This window comes from Cetorhinus maximus, chromosome 11 (genome assembly GCF_964194155.1).
Source record: "Cetorhinus maximus chromosome 11, sCetMax3.hap1.1, whole genome shotgun sequence".
In the NCBI taxonomy this organism is placed as follows: Eukaryota; Metazoa; Chordata; class Chondrichthyes; order Lamniformes; family Cetorhinidae; genus Cetorhinus; species Cetorhinus maximus.
In genome coordinates, this window is record NC_135889.1 from 39,931,915 (window position 1) to 39,951,684 (window position 19,770).

General features: G+C 41.4%; 1 protein-coding gene across 1 annotated transcript in view; it reads left to right on the forward strand.

The window, feature by feature from the left end:
• dnah7 (dynein, axonemal, heavy chain 7) overlaps positions 1-19,770 on the forward strand; it is a 614,695-nt gene that overhangs the window by 287,015 nt on the left and 307,910 nt on the right. Inside the window, exons 34-37 of the mRNA XM_078551851.1 lie at positions 5,969-6,190; positions 7,885-8,082; positions 11,424-11,579; positions 16,020-16,188. Of these exons, the coding sequence (XP_078407977.1) occupies positions 5,969-6,190; positions 7,885-8,082; positions 11,424-11,579; positions 16,020-16,188 (745 nt within the window). The remainder of the gene's footprint in view (positions 1-5,968; positions 6,191-7,884; positions 8,083-11,423; positions 11,580-16,019; positions 16,189-19,770) is intronic.

Sequence of the window (19,770 nt, forward strand, 5' to 3'; positions counted from 1 at the left end):
TTGCAGATCTTCCATTGCTGATGTGTGTTTAAATCTGGCCCACCTCTGTTTCTGCCCCCTCGGCCACTAATTGGTAGGCAGACCCCTGTCCAATTAAACATTCATCTCCGCAAAAACAACAGAGTCCCTGGTTCCCGTCAGAGGTGGGTTTGCGACCCAAATACAAACCCCTCTCCCAAATCTCAACTTTTCTGCCAACATCCAGCCCGTGGATTGTAAATAGCTAAGGCTTAAGCATCGACCTTGTGGTACCCTGCTAGCTATAACCTGCCAAACCGAGAATGTCCCATTTTTCAATACTCAATTCATGTTAATTTATTACCCCCAATCCCATGAGTAATTAGAAACATAGAAAGTAGGAGCAGGAGTAGGTCTTTCGGCCCTTCGAGCCTGCTTCGCCATTCAGTATGATCATGGCTGATCCTCTATCTCAGCACCATACTCCTGCTCTCTCTCCTCTTGACACCTTTAGAGTCTAGAAATCTATCTATTTCCTTCTTAAATATGTTCAGTGACTTGGCCTCCTCAACCTTCTGTGGAAGAGAATTCCACAGGTTCACCACCCTCTTGAGTGAAGAAGTTTCTCCTCATCTCAGTCCTAAATGGCCCACCCCATATCCTGAGACTGTGACCCCTTACTCTAGGTCCCCCAGCCAGAAGAAACATCATCCCTGCATCCAGTCTGTCCAGCCCTGTCAGAATTTTATATGTTTCAATGAAATCCCCTCTCATTCTTCTAAACTCCAGTGAATACAGGCCTAGTCGATCCAAACTCTCCTCATTCCTGTCATCCCAGGAATTAGTCTGGTGAACCTTCGCTGCACTCCCTCTTTGGCAAATGTACCCTTTCTTATGTAAGGAGACCAAAACTACACACAATACTCCAGGTGTGGTCTCACCAAGGCCTGTACAGTTGCAGTAAGACATCCTTGCTCTTGTACTCAAATCCCCCGGCAATGAAGGCCAACATACCATTTGCCTTCTTAACTGCTTGCTGCACCTGCATGCTTGCCTTCAGTGATTGGTGTACAAGGACACCCAGGTCCCTTTGTACATCAACTTTTCCCAATCTATCACTATTTAAACAATACTCTGCCATTCTGTTTTTTCTACCAAAGTGGTAACTTCACACTTATCCACGTTATTCTGCTTCTGTCATGTATTTGCCCACTCACTCAATTTGTCTAAATCACCTTAAAACCTCTTAACATCTCCCTCACCACTCACATTCCCACCAAGTTTCGTTTCGTCAGTAAACTTGAAAATATTACATTTGATTCCTTCATCCAAATCATTGATATATATTGTGAATAGCTGGGGCCCAAGCAGTGATCTCTGTGGTACCCCACTATTCACCACCTGCCACTCTGAAAAAGATCCATTTATTCCTACCCTCTGTTTCCTTTCTGCCAACAAATTCTCAATCCATGCCAGTATGTTACCCCCAATCCCATGTGCTTTAATTTTGCACACTAATCTCCTTTGTGGGACTTTATCAAAAGCTTCCTGAAAATCCAAATACATCACATCCACTAGTTCTCCCTTATCTATTTTGCTAGTTACATCCTCAAAAAACACCAGTATGTTTGTCAAACATGATTTCCCTTTCATGCATCCATGCTGACTTTGTCTAATCCCGTTGATATTATCTAAATGTTCTGTTATCACATCCTTTATAATAAACTCTAGCATTTTCCCTACTATTGATGTTAGACTAACCGGTCTGTAATCCACCATTTTCTCCCTCCCACCTTTTTTAAATAGTGGGGTTACATTTGCCACTCTCCAATCTGCTGGGACTGTTCCAGAATTTACAGAATCTGGAAGATGACAGCCAACGCATCCATTATTTCCATAGACACCTCCTTTAATACCCTGAGATGTAGGTTATCAGGCCCTTGGGTTTTATTATCTTTCAGCCCCATTAATTTCTCCAGCACTATTTTTTTAGTCATACTAATTTCCTTCAATTATTTCTCCTCACTAGACCCTTGGTTCCCTAGCATTTCTGGGAAGTTATTTGTGTCGTCTTCTGTGAAGGTAGAACTAAAGAATTTGTTTAATTGCTCTGCCATTTCCTTGCTCTCTATTATAAATTCTCCTATTTTGGACCTTAAGGGACCTACATTTGTTTTCACTAATATTTTTCTTTTTACATATTTATAGAAGCTTTTAAAGTCTGTTTTTATGATCCTTGCAAGTTTACTCTCATACTCTATCTTTTCCCCTCTTAATCAATCTCTTGGTTATTTTTAAAAATTCATTCATGGGATGCGGGCTTCGCTGGTTGGGCCAGCACTTATTGCCCATCCCTAGTTGCCCTTGAGAAGGTGGAGGTGAGCTGCCTTCTTGAACCATTGCAGTCCATGTGGTGTAGGTACACCCACAGTACTGTTAGGAAGGGAGATCCAAGATTTTGACCCAGCAACAGTGAAGGAACGGCTTTATATTTCCAAGTCAGGATAGTGATTGACTTGGAGGCGATCTTCCAGGTGGTGGTGTTCCCATCTACCTGATGGCCTTCTCCTTCTAGATGGTGGTGGTCGTGGGTTTGGAAAGTGCTGTCTAAGGAGCCTTGGTGAATTCCTGCAGTGCATCTTGTAGATGGTACACACTGCTGCTACTGTGGAAGTAGTAGATTAGGGGATATGCCAGGCCATGGAGTTACAGATTGTGTTTGAGTACAATTCTGCTGCTGCTGATGGCCCACAGCGCCTCATGGATGCCCAGTCTTGAGTTGCTAGATCTATTTGAAATCTATTCCATTTAGCTCAGTGGTAGTGCCACACAACATGATGGAGGCTTTCCTTAATGTGAAGGCGGGACTTTGTCTCCAAAAGGACTGTGTGGTAGATACTCCTACTGATTCTGTCATGGACAGATGCATTTGCAACAGGTAGCTTGGTGAGGATGAGGGTGATATGCTTTTCCCTCATGTTGGTTCCCTCACCACCTGCCACAGAACCAGTCTAGCAGCTATGTCCTTTAGGACTCAGCCAGTTCCATCAGTAGTGGTGCTACTGAGCCACTCTTGGTGATGGACATTAAGGTCCCCCACCCAGAGTACATTCTGCATCCTTCCCACCCTCAGTGCTTCCTCCAAGTGGTGCTCAACATGGAGGAGCACTGATTCATCAGCTGAGGGAAGGCGGTACATGGTAGTCAGCAGGAGGTTTCCTTGCCCATGTTTGACCTGATGCTATGAGAATTCATGGGGTCCAGAGTCGATGTTGAGGACTCCCAGGGCAACTCCCTCCCGACTGTATACCACTGTGCCCCCACCTCTGCTGGGTCTGTCTTGCCGATGGGACGGGACGTACCCAGGGATGGTGATGGTTAGTTACGTAATTATCTCTTGTCAGGCACCTAATGAAATGCTTTTTGAAAATTCAAATACACTGGATCCACTGGCTCCCCCTTGTCCATTTCATTAGTTACATCCTCAAAACACTCTTGCAGATTTGTCAAACAAAATTTCCCTCTCATAGATCTTTGTTGACTCTCCTTACTTGTATTTTCTAAGTTCCCTTTCACCAACCCTAATAATCGATTCAAGCATTCTGCCTACTACTGATGTTAGGCTAACTGGCCTATAGTTCCCTGTTTTCACTTACTTTCTCAAATAGCAGGTTATGTTTACTACCAGCACAGCACAGGACAGCAATGTGATCATTGTTAATGACTGCCATTTAACCTACCCTACCCAGAAAGTGAACAATTGTAAGTGTGGAGACTCATTCCTTCAAGTGAATTCATGAGATTTTAAAATGTCAAATTTTAAATTTAAGCTTTATTTTTGCTTTTCTTTTCTGTTTATTTTTCCGTTCTCTCTTAATTCAACCTTTCCCTCTCTTTCTCTTTTTCAACCTGATTTGACCACCTCTAATACATACTCCTTCTCATTCCGTCCTCTGTTTAGTTGTCAAACCTTAAATCCTGTTGGTTAAGGAGTTAGCCCTGCTATTCATCGAGGTCCCAGATGCCCTGTTACCCTCATTGGGTAAAAAAATGTACATAGGTTTTGCCCACAAAGTCAAAGAATGTGCTTTTTACATTGTTTTCAAGTTATTTGTAACAAACACCCCTATACATTACTAAGCTTTGAAACTGATGTTCTCTAAAGAGGCCTGCAGAAGATTTTTGGGTTCTCAACAATCTTATTTGCTCCACTTGCATACTTTTATTTGCCTGTGAAGTTGCACAAGTGAGAAAGAACATAAGATAGCTCATCCTCATTCTCCTTGTGCCTTCCAACCTACTCCTCATTTCTTTCCCTGACAGGGTGATTTATCATTTATGCATCAGTGCTTTCTTGGAAATTAGGGTCTCAAAGCAACCTCCTGTCATCCAATGAGAGATGTTGAACAGAAGACTCATTTTCTTATAAGTATAAAATATACCTCATAGTGGGACAAGATCACTTTGCGCTACAGGGTGTAAAGTTCATAGTAAAATATTGTCTGCTGCTGATTTTCCTTTGTGGGTAATGGAGAATCCTAGGCATGTGATTGAATTTAACTCAAAGAACGAGAAAAACTATACCTAACGGGGTGGATTTTGCTGAAAAAGTAATAGTGTCTAAATAACGCACATTATTATTAATGTGCAAATCAGCCACCAACTTGTACTAGTAACAAAACAGAATTACCTGGAAAAACTCAGCAGGTCTGGCAGCATCGGCGGAGAAGAAAAGAGTTGACGTTTCGAGTCCTCATGACCCTTCAACAGAACTGAATAAAGTTAGGAGAGGGGTGAAATATAAGCTGGTGTAAGGTTGTTGGGGGGGTGGGGGGAGAGAAGTTGGTGGGGGGGGTGCTGGTTGTAGGGACAAGCAAGCAGTGATAGGAGCAGATAATCAAAAGATGTCACAGACAAAAGGAACAAAGAGGTGTTAAAGGTGGTGATATTATCTAAGAAAATGTGCTAATTAAGAATGGATGGCAGGACACTCAAAGTACAGCTCTAGTGGGGGTGGGGTGGAAAGACTGACAGGGTATTACAGTTATAGATTTAAAAATAATGGAAATAGGTGGGAAAAGAAAAATCTATATAAATTATTGGAAAAAACAAAAGGGAGGGGGAAGAAACGGGAAGGGGGTGGGGATGGGGGAGGAAGTTTAAGATCTAAAGTTGTTGAATTCAATATTCAGCCCGGAAGGCTGTAAAGTGCCTAGTCGGAAGATGAGGTGCTGTTCCTCCAGTTTGCGTTGGGCTTTAATTGTACTAGTAAATTGTGGACTGCCACAAGCTGCTGACTGATTTGTGATGCTTGTCCATTAGCTTTGCCAAAATGGCATCTATACTTAACTACCATATGATTTTCATGAAGTTGCTGCATTTGCACTTTAATTGCCCATTAAACTTGCCACAGGAAGTTAAGACATCACAGTGTAAGGACCCTATTAATGATGTGATCATTATTAATGGCTGCCATTTAACTTACCTTACCCAGGAAGTGAACAATTATATGAGTGGACACTCATTCCTTCAAGTTATGAATTCATGAGATTTTAAAATGTAAAATTTTAAAGTTAAGCTTTATTCTTGCTTTCATTTTCTGTTGTTTTTCTTGCTGTCTTAATTCAACCTTTCCCTCTCATTGTTTCTCTTTTTCAACCTGATTTGACCACCTCTAATACCTCCTCCTTCTCATTCCTTCCTCTGTTTAGTTATCAAATCTTAAATCCCACTGGTTAAGGAGTTAGCTCTGCTATTCATTGAGGTCCCAAATGCCCTGTTACCCTCACTGCGCCCTTGCATTTTTTAAACAAGCCATGCATGAATAAGTCTAACTAATGGGGCGACTCCAGCCAAATCTGGCCTAACATCTTTATCTTAAGTTGCAAGTTATAATAGTATGTCTCCATCTGAGTGTGCTAGGTTTAATGCAAAATTAAGTTTTTAGTGTTCTTTATTAAATGGATTTTTGCATGATTGCTTCTGCTCACTATTGCTTTCTTCTTCACAGGGAATTTTTCTATTTTCCTTATTCTGGTCTATTGGTGCTTCCTTCATAGAAGATGATCGACTGAAGTTTGATACGCTTGTGCGAGAGATAACCAATGGATCTCTCACTGAGGAGACAAGAACACTGTTTAATTTATATCTTCAAGTTGATCCTCCAGCGAAACTCCCCACTGTTCCTATTCCCGAAGAGGGTCTTATTTATGATTATGTGTTCATTAAAGACGTATGTATTAAATTGCTAATTGAAAATAGAATAAGCACTTTGACTAAAACGGATTCTAAGCCTATGGTAGAAGTTATGTGATATTCTCATTTTTCCCATCTTTCTTGTATTTGTTTACTTACTGTGCCACAATACCTCTGTAGTCAAGCAAGTGGGCAACCAACCAGCCCCTAGGCATCTGCCTACACACCTTTTGCCCGTTTTGCCGAAGGGATGTACTGTTCGATATGATCCACCAGTCATTGGAATGTACGGCCTACATACTTGGCATCTTGCTGGCACCAAAATTCATATACCACATTACTCATTTGTGTGGTAGGCAGAATATCTTTTTGGCTTGACTGCAGCATCCTGTTTGTGGAGAATATCACTTGCATTGCTACTGCATAGTCGCAGCATGAAATGGCTAGCTTCACCTGTTGCTCAAATTTTTGAGGCACCTTATCCTTCCAGGGTAACCTGAGGTAGACCAGGCATTTTTCAGGAACCAAAGTGGCCCCCTTTAGCCCATTGATGAGTTTGTCCGATATACAGTGAGCTATGATGTGACCGGGGTAACCATTATCCTACAGGATAGTTTTGATATGCCCTATTTCGGCACCAAGCTTGCACGGTGAGCAAAAAGCTCGGACCGTTTATGAGGTTGCCGATAAGGCCAATCTTTTGGGTATGGAACTGTAGGAATCCCAACATATATATATTGACCAGTAACGGTGGGCTTGTGGTAGACATCGTAGTTGCCCACAATTAACCAAAATGCTTTCTTGATGGTCAGCGCTCCTTGCTAGAGGTATGCAAAGAGAAATTATGCAAAGAGAGATTTAGAAAAGGGCTAGGGGAAGCAAAAGACATATCACTTACAATACATAGTCAGTATGCTAGGAAGTATAAGGGTGGACTTTTCCAAAGCCCTGCACCACCAGTGGGGGCCTTGAGTGCAGCAGTTTGTTGGAAAATCCTGGCTGAATTATTTGTGGTTTTCCTTTTATTAACAGGCAATGAATAGAAATTGGTGATTGAAGCAGAGATCATGTCAATATTTTGGGTGCAGGCTGTTTCTGCCCTGATTTCCCTGCTGTTTACCTTCTGCATTAATTTTCATTCAAGCACATGGAAATCTTCCAGCCTCATCTCCACATAAAGGGGATATATCTGGAGGACCTAGTGGTCTTCCCAGGGAATTCATCTATTTAACCCCCCAATAGACACAAGGGAAATGTCAACTGATGGATGGTAAGAATCCATTCAGAACTGACCAGAAGCCACAGTAGGTAAATTACCTTTAAAATAACAATGTGCTTTCTTAGGAGCATTTTTATAACTTAGACGATCTTCCCCTTCTGCCCTTCCTGGATTTTAGCTCCGCCCTTAGCATAGTAAGCTCCAATTTTCCTGAGTACTGTTGTGACTGGCACCTCTGCTGCACCCTTACATGGCTGGAACACCAGTCCTGAGTTGTTAAATGTGCCTGTTCCCATGATTTTGTATCCAAGGGCAGGTGAGAGAATTATTCTGCCAGCAATGCAGGACTTCTGAATTTTGGCCCCAATTTTAATAATCATAAAACTGAGTTACCTGGAAATGTGAGAAAAATGTTGCTTTATATTTGCCTCCATAGTAGTGCCTTTTTCTTGATCAATATGAGTTTACTGCACCTAATTTACCTTTAGCTTTTTTTCATCTTTCATTCTTAGGGATCAGGCAGATGGGAACTCTGGGTGGAAACATTGAATTCCGTACCCCCAATTCCAAAAGATATGGAGTTCAATCAAATTATTGTTCCAACTAAAGATACAGTTCGTTATATGAACTTAATGAAACTTATGACAACAAATCAAAAACCTTCTATATTTGTGGGTCCAACTGGAACGGGGAAAAGTGTCTACATTATTGTAAGTATTTTGTTGTTGGTGAAACAAGCAGCTTCATCAAATAAAGTTAATTAATTGCATCACTTGATAAAGTATCGAGTTTGTGTCTCACAGTTTGGGTCACTTACTCATGCTAGAAGCCACACATATTCACACACAGGGTCCTGTCCTTTGCAGACAGAAGGAACATCCATACATTGCTTTTTTTTCAACTAAACAAAAGCTTGGAGAATAGTCATTCCCTTGTTCATTCCCCAAGATAATGCCTTGATTGCTCAGAATCGACCTGCTTGGTTTGAATTTGAACAAAGCTGGGCAATTAACTGTTCCATGCTGCATTCTCCATGACAATGCCTTTACCAATCAGAGTCCACTTGCCAAACAATCAGCACTGTTTTCTCATGCAGTATAAATTGTTGTTCCCCCTTTACCGTTGATGAGTGCAAGACAAAAAGCTTTGCTAGCATGTCTCTTTTTTCAGCAATACTCAAGTTCTGTACTGCTAAACGACTATAAGTGTCTTGGAGAGCTGTGGATGCCCTGTTTTTGATTATATTCAAGATAGAGGTCAATAGAGTTTTGGGTACTAAAGGAATTAAGTGATATGTAAATAGTATGGGGAAAGTAGTGTTAAGGTAGATGATCAACCATGATCTTCTTGATTGGCAGAGCAGGTGAACAAACAGGCAGCTTCAGCTGCTATTTTTTTAGGTCCTTATATTCTTAAGTAAGCTCAGTCATGAATGTTTAATGTGCTTGCACTACATTCCTATGTGCCCCAATTTTAACATTATGTATTAGCCTACTTAAAATAAAAATAGCTGCAAAGAAATAGTGCCCACAGGAATGCAGTATGAGCATGATAATGGATTGCACATTAACTGCGCTAATTGCAAACTTTAATTTGATATGTCTTGAATCTTTAGTGCTGCAGTTGCAAAAGAATATAAAGGCTTGCATTTCCTGAAAGGGCTGTGTCTCCAGCATGGCAGAATTTCTGCTTGCCCCACAGATGCCCCCACCCATTCCAACCCCACACACCCCCCCAACCCCCCAATGACCTCAGCTGAATTTCTGGGCTTGGAGAAATTTAAATGCAGGACGTGAACTCCACCGCCTTCACCAGAGTGTTGTGGAATAACTGGAAGGAGATATTTGGTCCAGTATCTCAGATACTTCTCACAGCTAGAGGAAGAAAGCAGCTATTGAATTGACACCGTTTTCACTTCTGGAAACGGTGCTTCTGGGGGTCTGCACACGGCCACTTTCTGACAGTGCTAACTCAGGTCTATGGACAAGAATTCACCTAAGAAGAGGCCTGAGTATCTTATGGGGGAAAACAGTAAAAATATGACAAAAGGTATTATCCCTGGGCATTAATTTTATTTGCTTGCACCCACTCATAAATGGACAGATACAAATTTTGGATTACTGAATTGAGGGGACCTTGGGATCTATCTAGATGAATAAATTATCCATAATTGTCTTGTGATCCAATCTTATCCTGTGAATGACGATAAATTGTAATTTTAAAGTTGGCAGTTCATACATACGTACCTGTCTTCCTTAGAAACCTCCCTCCGAATCACCAGCTCCCAAGCCAAGATGGAGCACTTGAGCTCACTGTATTTGTGGACAATAGAACATCATGGGCTCAAACTTACCTGTGTCGGGCGGGCTGGGCGGGAGTGAGCGTGGGTGGGGGCGGGCGCGGACCCGATCGTCGCTTGCCACTCGCGATCGGCTGCGCATTGCCCTTTTATGTGGGCGGGCCAATTAAGGCCCGCCCAGTGTAATACGCGTTCCGTGGTGCTCAGCGCTACCTGTGCGGGCAGGTGGAGGAGGGAGAGTCGGGGCCTGCGCTCTTTCGTGCATGTGCGCGAAAGAACGCAGCAATCTACCTGAGGCACAGAGCTGCCTCAGGAAGATTAATTTGATATAAAACTTTTTAACAAAAGAAGCAAAAAATTATTTAAACATGACCCATCATGTGACAGTGTCACATGAGCTGGGACATGTTTGTGAATTTTGCAAAACTTAATTAATTATTTTATATAGGCATCAGGAAACCTCATCCCGCCCGTGGATGAGGTTTCCTGAAAAACACGAAGGTCGCTTGGGCTCTTCGACTGCCTGCCAACCTTAAGGTTGGACGGGCAGCGTGGATAACAACTTTATTGCTTTTTTAATGGCCTTAATAGGCCGTTGACAGTTTGGTGGGCGCACAGCCACCTCTGGTGCGCGCCCACCGAATGAAATATCAAAATGACATGTGATGACATCGGGACGCACGCCCAACGTCATGGTGCATCATTTTACCCGTCGATGTGTCGGGCCCGCCCTCGCACGCCGACAGCAATATTCTGCCCCATATAAACAGACAATTATACCTTAATGTGACTCCAAAGAGTCAAGAATCTTGTAACTCTTGCCAAAATATGCACAATGCCAAGGCAGTGATGAATTTGCAGATTAAAAATAAATTTGTTTCTCTTTTGAGAACCTGTGTGATTGGACCACTTTTTTTTTACAAAATGGAGATTCTGAATACTGTCAAATCTGAATTGTGAAAATTGCTTCACATGCTGGTATTTGGATTTCTTACTGCCCTCTGCATTTGAACACAAATGCTTGTCGCGATTTTACAATGTTTTGATGATGGAACTGCGCCTCACCAACCATGAGGTGATCTGGTATACAGGCGATCACACTAAATCCATTGAATGCTGTATTTCCCAGCAAAGAAAAAGCTGTGTTTGGAGGCTGTGCTGATAACCAGCGCAGACTCTGTTACAAGAATTATTTATAAAAGGCCCACAGTATACATATACTGCCTTTTCACTATTTCCTCGCCAGTAGTATTTCCTGCCCAATGAAACAGACACACTGACAGCCCAGATGGAAAAAACAGTAACAACTGGGAAATTAGAATACTGGTCTTATATACCTTAAAATTAAACGCCAGTAAAACTTTGAAATAAGAGTACTGGTCCAAACTGTTTTTTCCTTCTGGGAAATTAAGGACCTGTTTGTTGTTCTATAGGAGTCAAATTCATAAAGATGGCTAGCATGATTTACAAATCTCCAGTGAATTACCATAAATATTATATCATCAACTAATCATATTGAACACTGCTCCTGGCATGAAAAGAACAGGATGCATATGGAACTCTGCTATCAATCATATTTGTATGTTGCTTTAGCATTATGCTGAAAACATTAAATTTGGTGGATTGTGAAAGTTTATGTTTTTAGTGATATAATGAAAAATAATTATGTTGTGATATAACTCTTTTAGCTGTGTATTTGAAATTGAAACGTATGTGCTGTACAATTATCAACTTTGTAATATTTTCTTTCAGGATTTCCTATTGAATCATCTGAACAAAGATATATACAAACCATTGCTGATTAACTTCTCAGCCCAAACTACTGCTGCTCAGACTCAGAACATCATCATGTCTAAGCTGGACAAAAGAAGGAAGGGAGTTTTTGGCCCACCTCTAGGCAAAAAAATGGTATAAAATTAATACTTTTGCAATAATCAACAAATAATCTAGCAACATTGGAAAGTTACTGAAAATGAAGTATTCCTTAGGATCATTTAAATTTTATGTCACCATTTTACAAGTGCCATGGCCAATAAATGGAGAAAATTAGGCAGGAAAAAAAAATAGCAATCTTACCCTCAAAGTTAGCAATTGGTTGTTAAAAATACATGCAAAGTGTTTCTTGATGGCCTGCTGCTCTGTTTGGAATTGAGTGCTTCTCTCTTCCTTGATTCTTGAAATGGGGTTGTGAGCTATAGCACCTGCTGACAAATGATGGGTGTGTGAGTGATACATTATGGCAATTGTAATTTTGATGCCTCTGCTGTGGTGCAGTAATACCCGGGGTGTACTGCGGAACCCATGTCACATAGAAATTAGGCAGAAAACAACTTTCAAACAGACCAGGGAGGTCCTTGCCCTGTTGATAAACTTTGTATGAGAGTGTGCTATGCCATACAAGTTAGTATAGTACTTCCATAGGAAAAGGATAAAAAAATACAATGCTCTGGATGCACTGAGACAATCCTTACCACATGGCAGCCCATCCAATCAGGATTGCATCTGTGCTCCAACATTCCCAGTTAGGAAATGGGAGTTCACGGGCTAAGGTTTTCTGTACATGTTGCCAAAGCTTTTTGTTTTGCACTTCTCAGGACAAATGCAAGAATACCAAATTTCAAACAGTCACAATAATTTATACTATAGGAGAAAATGGGTGCTCATTGGTTGGCAAGTTGACTATGATTGGCCAAGACCTTGTCAGGGAGAAAGCGACGGGGAACCATAGGCTCCCCTTGCATCCGGGTAATTCAAAAAAGGTGAACACGTTCCTTTTGTTTGCAGAGAACAGGTACCAGCGTATAAATGAATGCCGCTTCTAGCAAGCGTAAATGAGCCATGTTACAAGCTCAACTGATTATCTAAAATTGGTTGTTAATGTAACTTTTAGTGCACTCAGGGTTGTTCAGCAAGTGCTGCCCAATCCTGGAATCACATCTAATAGTAGATGTTTTGTTTTGGGTTTTGCAAGTGTAGGCTGGCTGAGTATGGTCTGTGATCTGCCTATTATGAACAGCCTAACACATAATTGAGAAATGTTGTATATGAATTTCAGTGCTGGTGCAATATCCGGTACCTAGGCCTTAAGTCCCAATGATTGGCTGATTGAATCAAACAACATGTTCCTTTAGCAGTTTGTAGCAGGCAGAGTACCGACTATACTGAAACAGCCTGAGCTTACAAAACCCAACAAAACATTTATTGTTAGATATGATTCTGTGATTGAGCAGCACTTGCTGAACAATCCGGACTGTGCTACTAGCTACACTAACGATGAATTTAAGGTAATCAGTCAAGCTTGTAATGTGGCTCATTTACACTTGTTAAAAGTGATATACATCTCATATGCTGGGACCCATTCTCTGCAAACAAAAGGAATACGTTTAAGCCTCGCACCTTTTTTGAATTACCCAGAAGCATGGTGAACCCATAGTTCCCTGTTGCTTTCTCCATAGCAACTCCTTGACCAATCAGAATTGACTTTCCAACCAATCAGCTCTCCTTTTCTCCTGTAGTAGACATTGTTGTTATTGTTTGAAATTTGGAATTCCTGCATTTGTCCTGATGAGTGTAAGTCAAAAAGCTTGGGAAAGAGGTTCACGAGAACGATCCCAGGAATGAAAGGCTTAACATATGAGGAACGTTTGAGGACTCTGAGTCTATACTCGATGGAGTTTAGAAGGATGAGGGGGGATCTGATTGAAACTTACAGAATACTGAAAGGCCTGGATAGAGTGGACATGGGGAAGATGTTTCCATTAGTAGGAGAGACTAGGACCTGAGGGCACAGCCTCAGAGTAAAGGGATGACCTTTTAGAACAGAGATGAGGAGAAACTTCTTTAGCCAGAGAGTGGTGAATCTATGGAATTCATTGCCACAGAAGGCTGTGGAGGCCAGGTCATTGAGTGTATTTAAGACGGAGATAGATAGGTTCTTGATTGGTAAGGGGATCAAAGATTACGGGGAGAAGGCGGGAGAATGGGGTTGAGAAACTTATCAGCCATGATTGAATGGCGGAGCAGACTCGATGGGCGGAATGGCCTAATTTCTGCTCCTATGTCTTATGGTCTTATGGTCTAAGTGTCTCTCTTTTCAGCAATAGTCAAGTTCTGTACTACCAAGGACTGGTTTTCTATGCATTCATTTTAATGGTTTAGAACTCACAGCTATGTACCTGCGATTTCCCACTGTGTGCTCTCTTTCTGAGCACTGCTCCCCACTGGGAATGCAGAATTAATTATTTGATTTTTTTAGTGTTTCATGCTGATCAAGCCATTAAATGGTTGAGATGAGAGTTTTTATTTGTATTGCTGGGATGGATGCATGTATTTCTGCATCTGAAGGAATGTTTTACTTTAATGTTGAGGTCAGATATTACAGCTAGAGTCAGACAGTCAGTCAGGCCTAACCACTGTGAATGAACAACTGTTCAAAGTTCCATTCATTTACGTCTCAACAGTGTGCAATATCTCTTGGAAAAGGATTAAACCAATGTCAGCTTTCGCATAAATTCTTAAAATACCATGGAAAGGAAGGGGAAGAAAAGTATATCTTTCATTTTGAGTAGGTAGAAGACAGATTAAATGAATTCATTACAGTACTTGTATATTAAGCAATTATTTCAAATACACCGTGGAAAGAGATAAGCATATAAAACCAAATAGAAAGTTCGCGAGTGAAGAACAAAGTTACTCACATCTTAACCAAATTTTGTAAAATGGTAAGTAAATAGCATCACCTTTTATTTGCGAGACCTCCAGTTTTGTGTTTCAGTAATATGTATAATTTGTTTACTGTGTGTCAGGCGCATGATTTATTGCTTTAGTAAATTTGTTGCGTTGCAGCAATAGACAAGCTACTGTTGCATCTAGGTTACTGCAGAACTGTGATAAACATTAGGAATGGCATTCCGTGTTCACAATTACATTGAGCAATATGATGGAATTCATCTACTTTATATTAATAAAATATATATCAAGGGTAATTTTCTGACTTTGCCTTGGTTGCAGGGAGCCCTGCTGATTGCAAGTGCAAAGATAGAAAGTTAACCTTGTAATACAGTAGCTATAATAAATTTTACAATTGCATGCTCTCAGTGCAGAACCTCATCTGTTAGGAGCAGATATTGGGAAATTGTTAGGTGTGCAGCCAATGATTTTCTCTCTATTAAAATTAATAGATGGAAAATTAAAAGCCATTTTCCTGATGCATATTCCTGCAGGTGAGGTTGTACCCAGGGTACCCAATCAGAAAATTTATCCCTGGCCTTTTTCTTTGTTAATTTGCCAGTGCACAACACCATTAGATATCAGCTACAATTACAAATTATGTTAGGAGCATAGGAACATAGGAACAGGAGAAGGCCATTCAGCCCATCGGGCCTGCTCCACCTTTCAATACGATCATGGCTAATCGAACACTTCAATGCCTTTCACCCACACTATCCCCATCACCCTTTACGTTATTGTTAATCAGAAATCTATCAACCTCTACCTTGAACATACTCAATGACTGAACTTCCAAAGCTCTCTTGGGTAGAGAATTCCAAAGCTTCATAACCCTCAGAGTAAGGAAATTTCTCCTCATCTCAGTCCTGAGTGGCTTCCCCCTTATTTTGAAATTGTGTCCCCTGGTTATAGATTCCGCAACCAGGGGAAACATCTTACCTCCATCTACCCTGACTATTCCTTTAAGTATTTTGTAGGTTTCAATGAGATTACTTCTCATTCTTCAAAACTCTATAGAATACAGGCTCAGTTTGCCCAATCTCTCTTCATGTGACAGTCCCGCCATCCCTGGAACAAGTCTGGTGAACCTTCATTGCACTCCCTCTATGGCAATAGTATCCTTTCTGAAGTAAGGGGACCAAAATTGCACACAATACTCCAGGTGCAGTCTAACCAAGCTTCTATACAATTGAAGCAAGACTTCACTACTCCTGTATTCAAATCCTCTTGCGATAAAGGCTAACATCCATTAGCCTTCCTAATTGCTGCACCTGCATGTTAGCTTTCAGAGACTTATGGACAAGGACTCCCAAGTCTCTTTGTATACCTACACTTTCTAATCTCTTACCATTTAGGAAATACTCTGCACATCTGTTCCCTCTACCAAAATAGATAACCTCACATTTTTCCATAGTATATTCCATCTGCCATGTTCTTGCCCACTCACTAAGTCTGTCCAAATCCTCTTGTAGCTGCTTTACATCATTTAAGTGATTAATCAAATAATGTCTGACACTATGTCAAACATGATTAGAGATAATTATGGAAAACTTAGTTCTTTGGAAATTAACCTGAAATGTGGCACCTTTCATGTTACTCAATGCTATTATATTTTTCCAGGTTGTATTTGTGGATGATGTGAACATGCCACAACGAGAAGTCTATGGTGCTCAGCCACCTGTTGAGCTTCTACGTCAGTGGTTAGACCATTGGAACTGGTATGATCTAAAGGACTGCACCACAATTAAACTTGTGGACATACAAATTATGTGTGCAATGGGACCACCAGGTGAGTAATCAGGGACATGTGTTCCAGAACTGTATTTATAAAACAAATTATAAATATTTATGAAGAGTGGAAACAATGATGACAGTAACAAAATAGTCTTAAAAGTATTGATACAACTATGGTGCCAATGATATATTTTGCCTCATTCAAAGAATAACAACAACCGTGTATATGTATATAATGCCTTTAACATAATGAAATGCCCCAAGCTTCACAGAAACATTATAAAACAAGCTATGACACTGAACCACATAAGGAGATATTAGGTCAGATGACCTAATGCTTGGTTGAAGAGGTAGGTTTTTTTGGAGTGCCCTAAAGGAGTAAAGTGAGGCAGAGTGGCGGAGAGGTATAGAGAGGGAATTCTAGAGTTTGGGGCCTAGGAAATGAAGGCACAATCACCATTAATGGAGCAATTATAATTGGGAATGCACAGGAGGCCAGAATTAGAGAAGTACAGATATCTTGGAGGGTTGTGGGCTGGAAGAGATGATAGATATAGGGCAGGGCAAGACCATAGGGAAAATGCTAGAATCTATTGTTAAGGAGGTTATATCAGGGCACTTAAAAAATCCTAAGGAAATCAAGCAGAACTAACATGGTTTTGTGAAAGAGAAATTGTGTTTGACTAATTTATTAGAGTTCTTTGAGGAAGTAACAAGCAACATAGATAGAGGAGAACTGTAGATGTAGTGTACTTGGATTTCCAAAGGGATTTGACAAGGTGCCACATTAAAGGTTACTACACTAAATAAGAGCTCAAGGTGCAGGGGGTAACATATTAGCATGGATAGAGGATTGGCTTGCTAACAGGAAGCAGAGATTAAAGATAAATGGGTCATTTTTGGGTTGGCAAGACGTAACCAGTGGAATGCCACAAGGATCAGTGCTGGGGCCTCAACTATTTACAATTTAAATCAATGAGTTGGATGAAAGAATTGAATATATGGTTGCTAAGTTTGCTGATGACACGAAGATAGGTAGGAGAGTAAGTTGCGTAGAGGGCATAAGAAGTCTACAAAGGGATATATATAGATTAAGTGAATGGGAAAAACATTGACAGATGGAGTATAATGTGGGAAAATGTGAATTTGTTTACTTTGCTAGGAAGAATAGAAGAGCAGCATATTATTTAAATGGAGAGTGATTGTAGAACTCTGTGGTACAGAGGGATCTGCGTGTCCTGGTATATGAATCACAAAAAGTTAGTATGCAGGTACAACAAAAGATCAGGAGGCAAATGGATGTTGTCATTTATTGCAAGGGGAATGGAATATAAAAGTAGGGGTGTTTTGCTACAGTTTTATAGGCGTTGGTGAGACCACATCTGGAGTACTGTGTAGTTTTGGTCTCCTTAATTAAGAAACAATATAATTGCATCAAAAGCAGTGCAGAGAAGGTTCACTCGACAGATTCCTGGGATGAAGGGGTTATCTTATGAGGAAAGGCTGGACAGATTGTGCCTGTATTCATTGGAGTTTAGAAGAATGAGGGGGACTTAATAGGTTGGATGCCGAAAAGATGTTTCTGCTTATGGGAGAAACTAGAATTAGGGTACACAGTTTAAAAATAAGGGGTCTCCCATTTAAGATAGAGATGAGGAGAATTTTTTTCTCTGAGCATTGTTAGTCTGTGGAATTCTCTTCTCAGAGGGCAGTGGAGGCAGGGTCATTGAATATTTTTAAGGCTGAGTTAGTTAGATTCTTAATTGACAAGGGAGTCAAAGGGTACAGGCGGTGGACAAGAAAGTCGAGGCCGCAATCAGTTCAACCACAACCTTATCAAATGACAGAGCAGGTTCAAGGGGCCAAATGGGCCTACTCTTGTTCATAATTCACTTCTTTGTTTGTAAGGCCATGGGGGGAATTTGAAAACAAGAATGAGAATTTTAAACTCAAGATCTAGCTTCGCCAGGAGCCAATGTCGGTTAGCGAATACAGGGTGATAGGAGACCAGACTTGAGGTGAGTTGAGAAACAGGCAAGAGCTTTGGATGACCTCTGGTTTATGGATGATGGAATGTAGGAGACTGGCCAGGAATGCTTTGGAATAGCTGAGTCTAGAGTAAATGAAGCCATGAATGAAGGTTTCAGCAGCAGATGAGCTGAGACAGGGTGACATAGGACAATGTTATGGAGATGTAAACAGGCAGCCTTTGTGATGATGCGAATATGACTTTGGAAGCTCATCTCAGGATCAGATGTAAAACCAAGGTTGCAAACAGACTGGTTTAATCTCAAATGTTGCCAGGGAGAGGGTTGGAGTCAATAGCTAGGGAAAGGGGTTTGGAGTAGGGACCGAAAATAATGGCTTCAGATTTTTCCAAGGTTTAATCGGAGAAAATTTCTGCTCGTCCAGTAGATGGAGTCGAATTATTTGGCAGCAGTGGAGGAGCCGAGATAAGTGATGGTGAGGTAGAGCTGGTGTCATCAACGTATATGTGAAAACTATCACTTTGTCCTTGGATGATATCGTCGATGGGCAGCATGTAGGTGAGAAATAGAAAGAGACCAGGGATAGCTCCTTGGAGGACACCAGAGGTAATGCTGCAGGAGCAGGAAGAGAAGCCATTGCAAGTGATGCTCTGGCTACAATTAGATAATCCATAAGTTTAGGCTTTTCAATGCTGTCAGTTGGTTAGCTGGCTATGGAAAATAGGTAGACTACCAGAATTTTGCCCACAAAAACAAAAACAAAATACTGCCAATGCTAGAAATCTGAAATAAAAATGGAAAATCCTGGAAGTATTCAACAGACTAGGACGTATATTGGAGAGAGAAACAGAGCTAACAGCCTGAATTTTATGAGAGTCAAGGTAGCCCAGCTGCCTGGACTGAAAGAAGATGTTGGGGCTCTGGGGAAATTTTACCTGTGGCTGCCAGTTAAGAAGTTGCTACCGTGCCACCATCCAATTAACAAAGGTGACTTGCCCCTCAGAGCCCAATAAGAGGGCTAGCAGCTGGGCAGCCTTGGCAGTGCCACCATTAGATTTGGCTGCTAAGAAGAAAGAGGCAGACCCCAGTGAGAGGTGAAAACTCCAATGGCGGCTTTGGAGCCACAGTTGTCAGTGCCACCAAGGGGGCACCTCCATGGGCCATGGAGCAGCGAGAAAAGGAGGCCCCTCAGGAACTCACTGGGAGGCCGACACAGTTTACCCGGCAGTCTCCCTTGTGGCAGGGGTGGGGGTTGGGGTGGGGTATGAGGTGGCTGTGCTGACAGCGGTAAAATCCCAGTGTCATGCTAAAATGGCCAATAATTGGCCACTTAATTGAATTAGCTGCCTGCCTTCAGTCAGCGGGCAGCCACACTGCTGTAATTCCTGCTTCTGGAATGATCCATGGTGGTGTAAAGACGTCGGTCTTCCCTCCTGACACCTTGCACCGCCATTTTATGAGCCCTCCTGCCTCCCAGCCTGGGTCCAGAGAGCTGGTAATATCCAGCCCAAGGTTTCAGGTTGATGACCTTTCATCAGAATTGGAAAAAGTTAGAAACTTAAACCATTTTAAGCAAGTGTGGGCAGTGTGGCCTCCTTTTCTCGCTGCTCCATGGCCCATGGAGGTGCCCCCTTGGTGGCACTGACAAC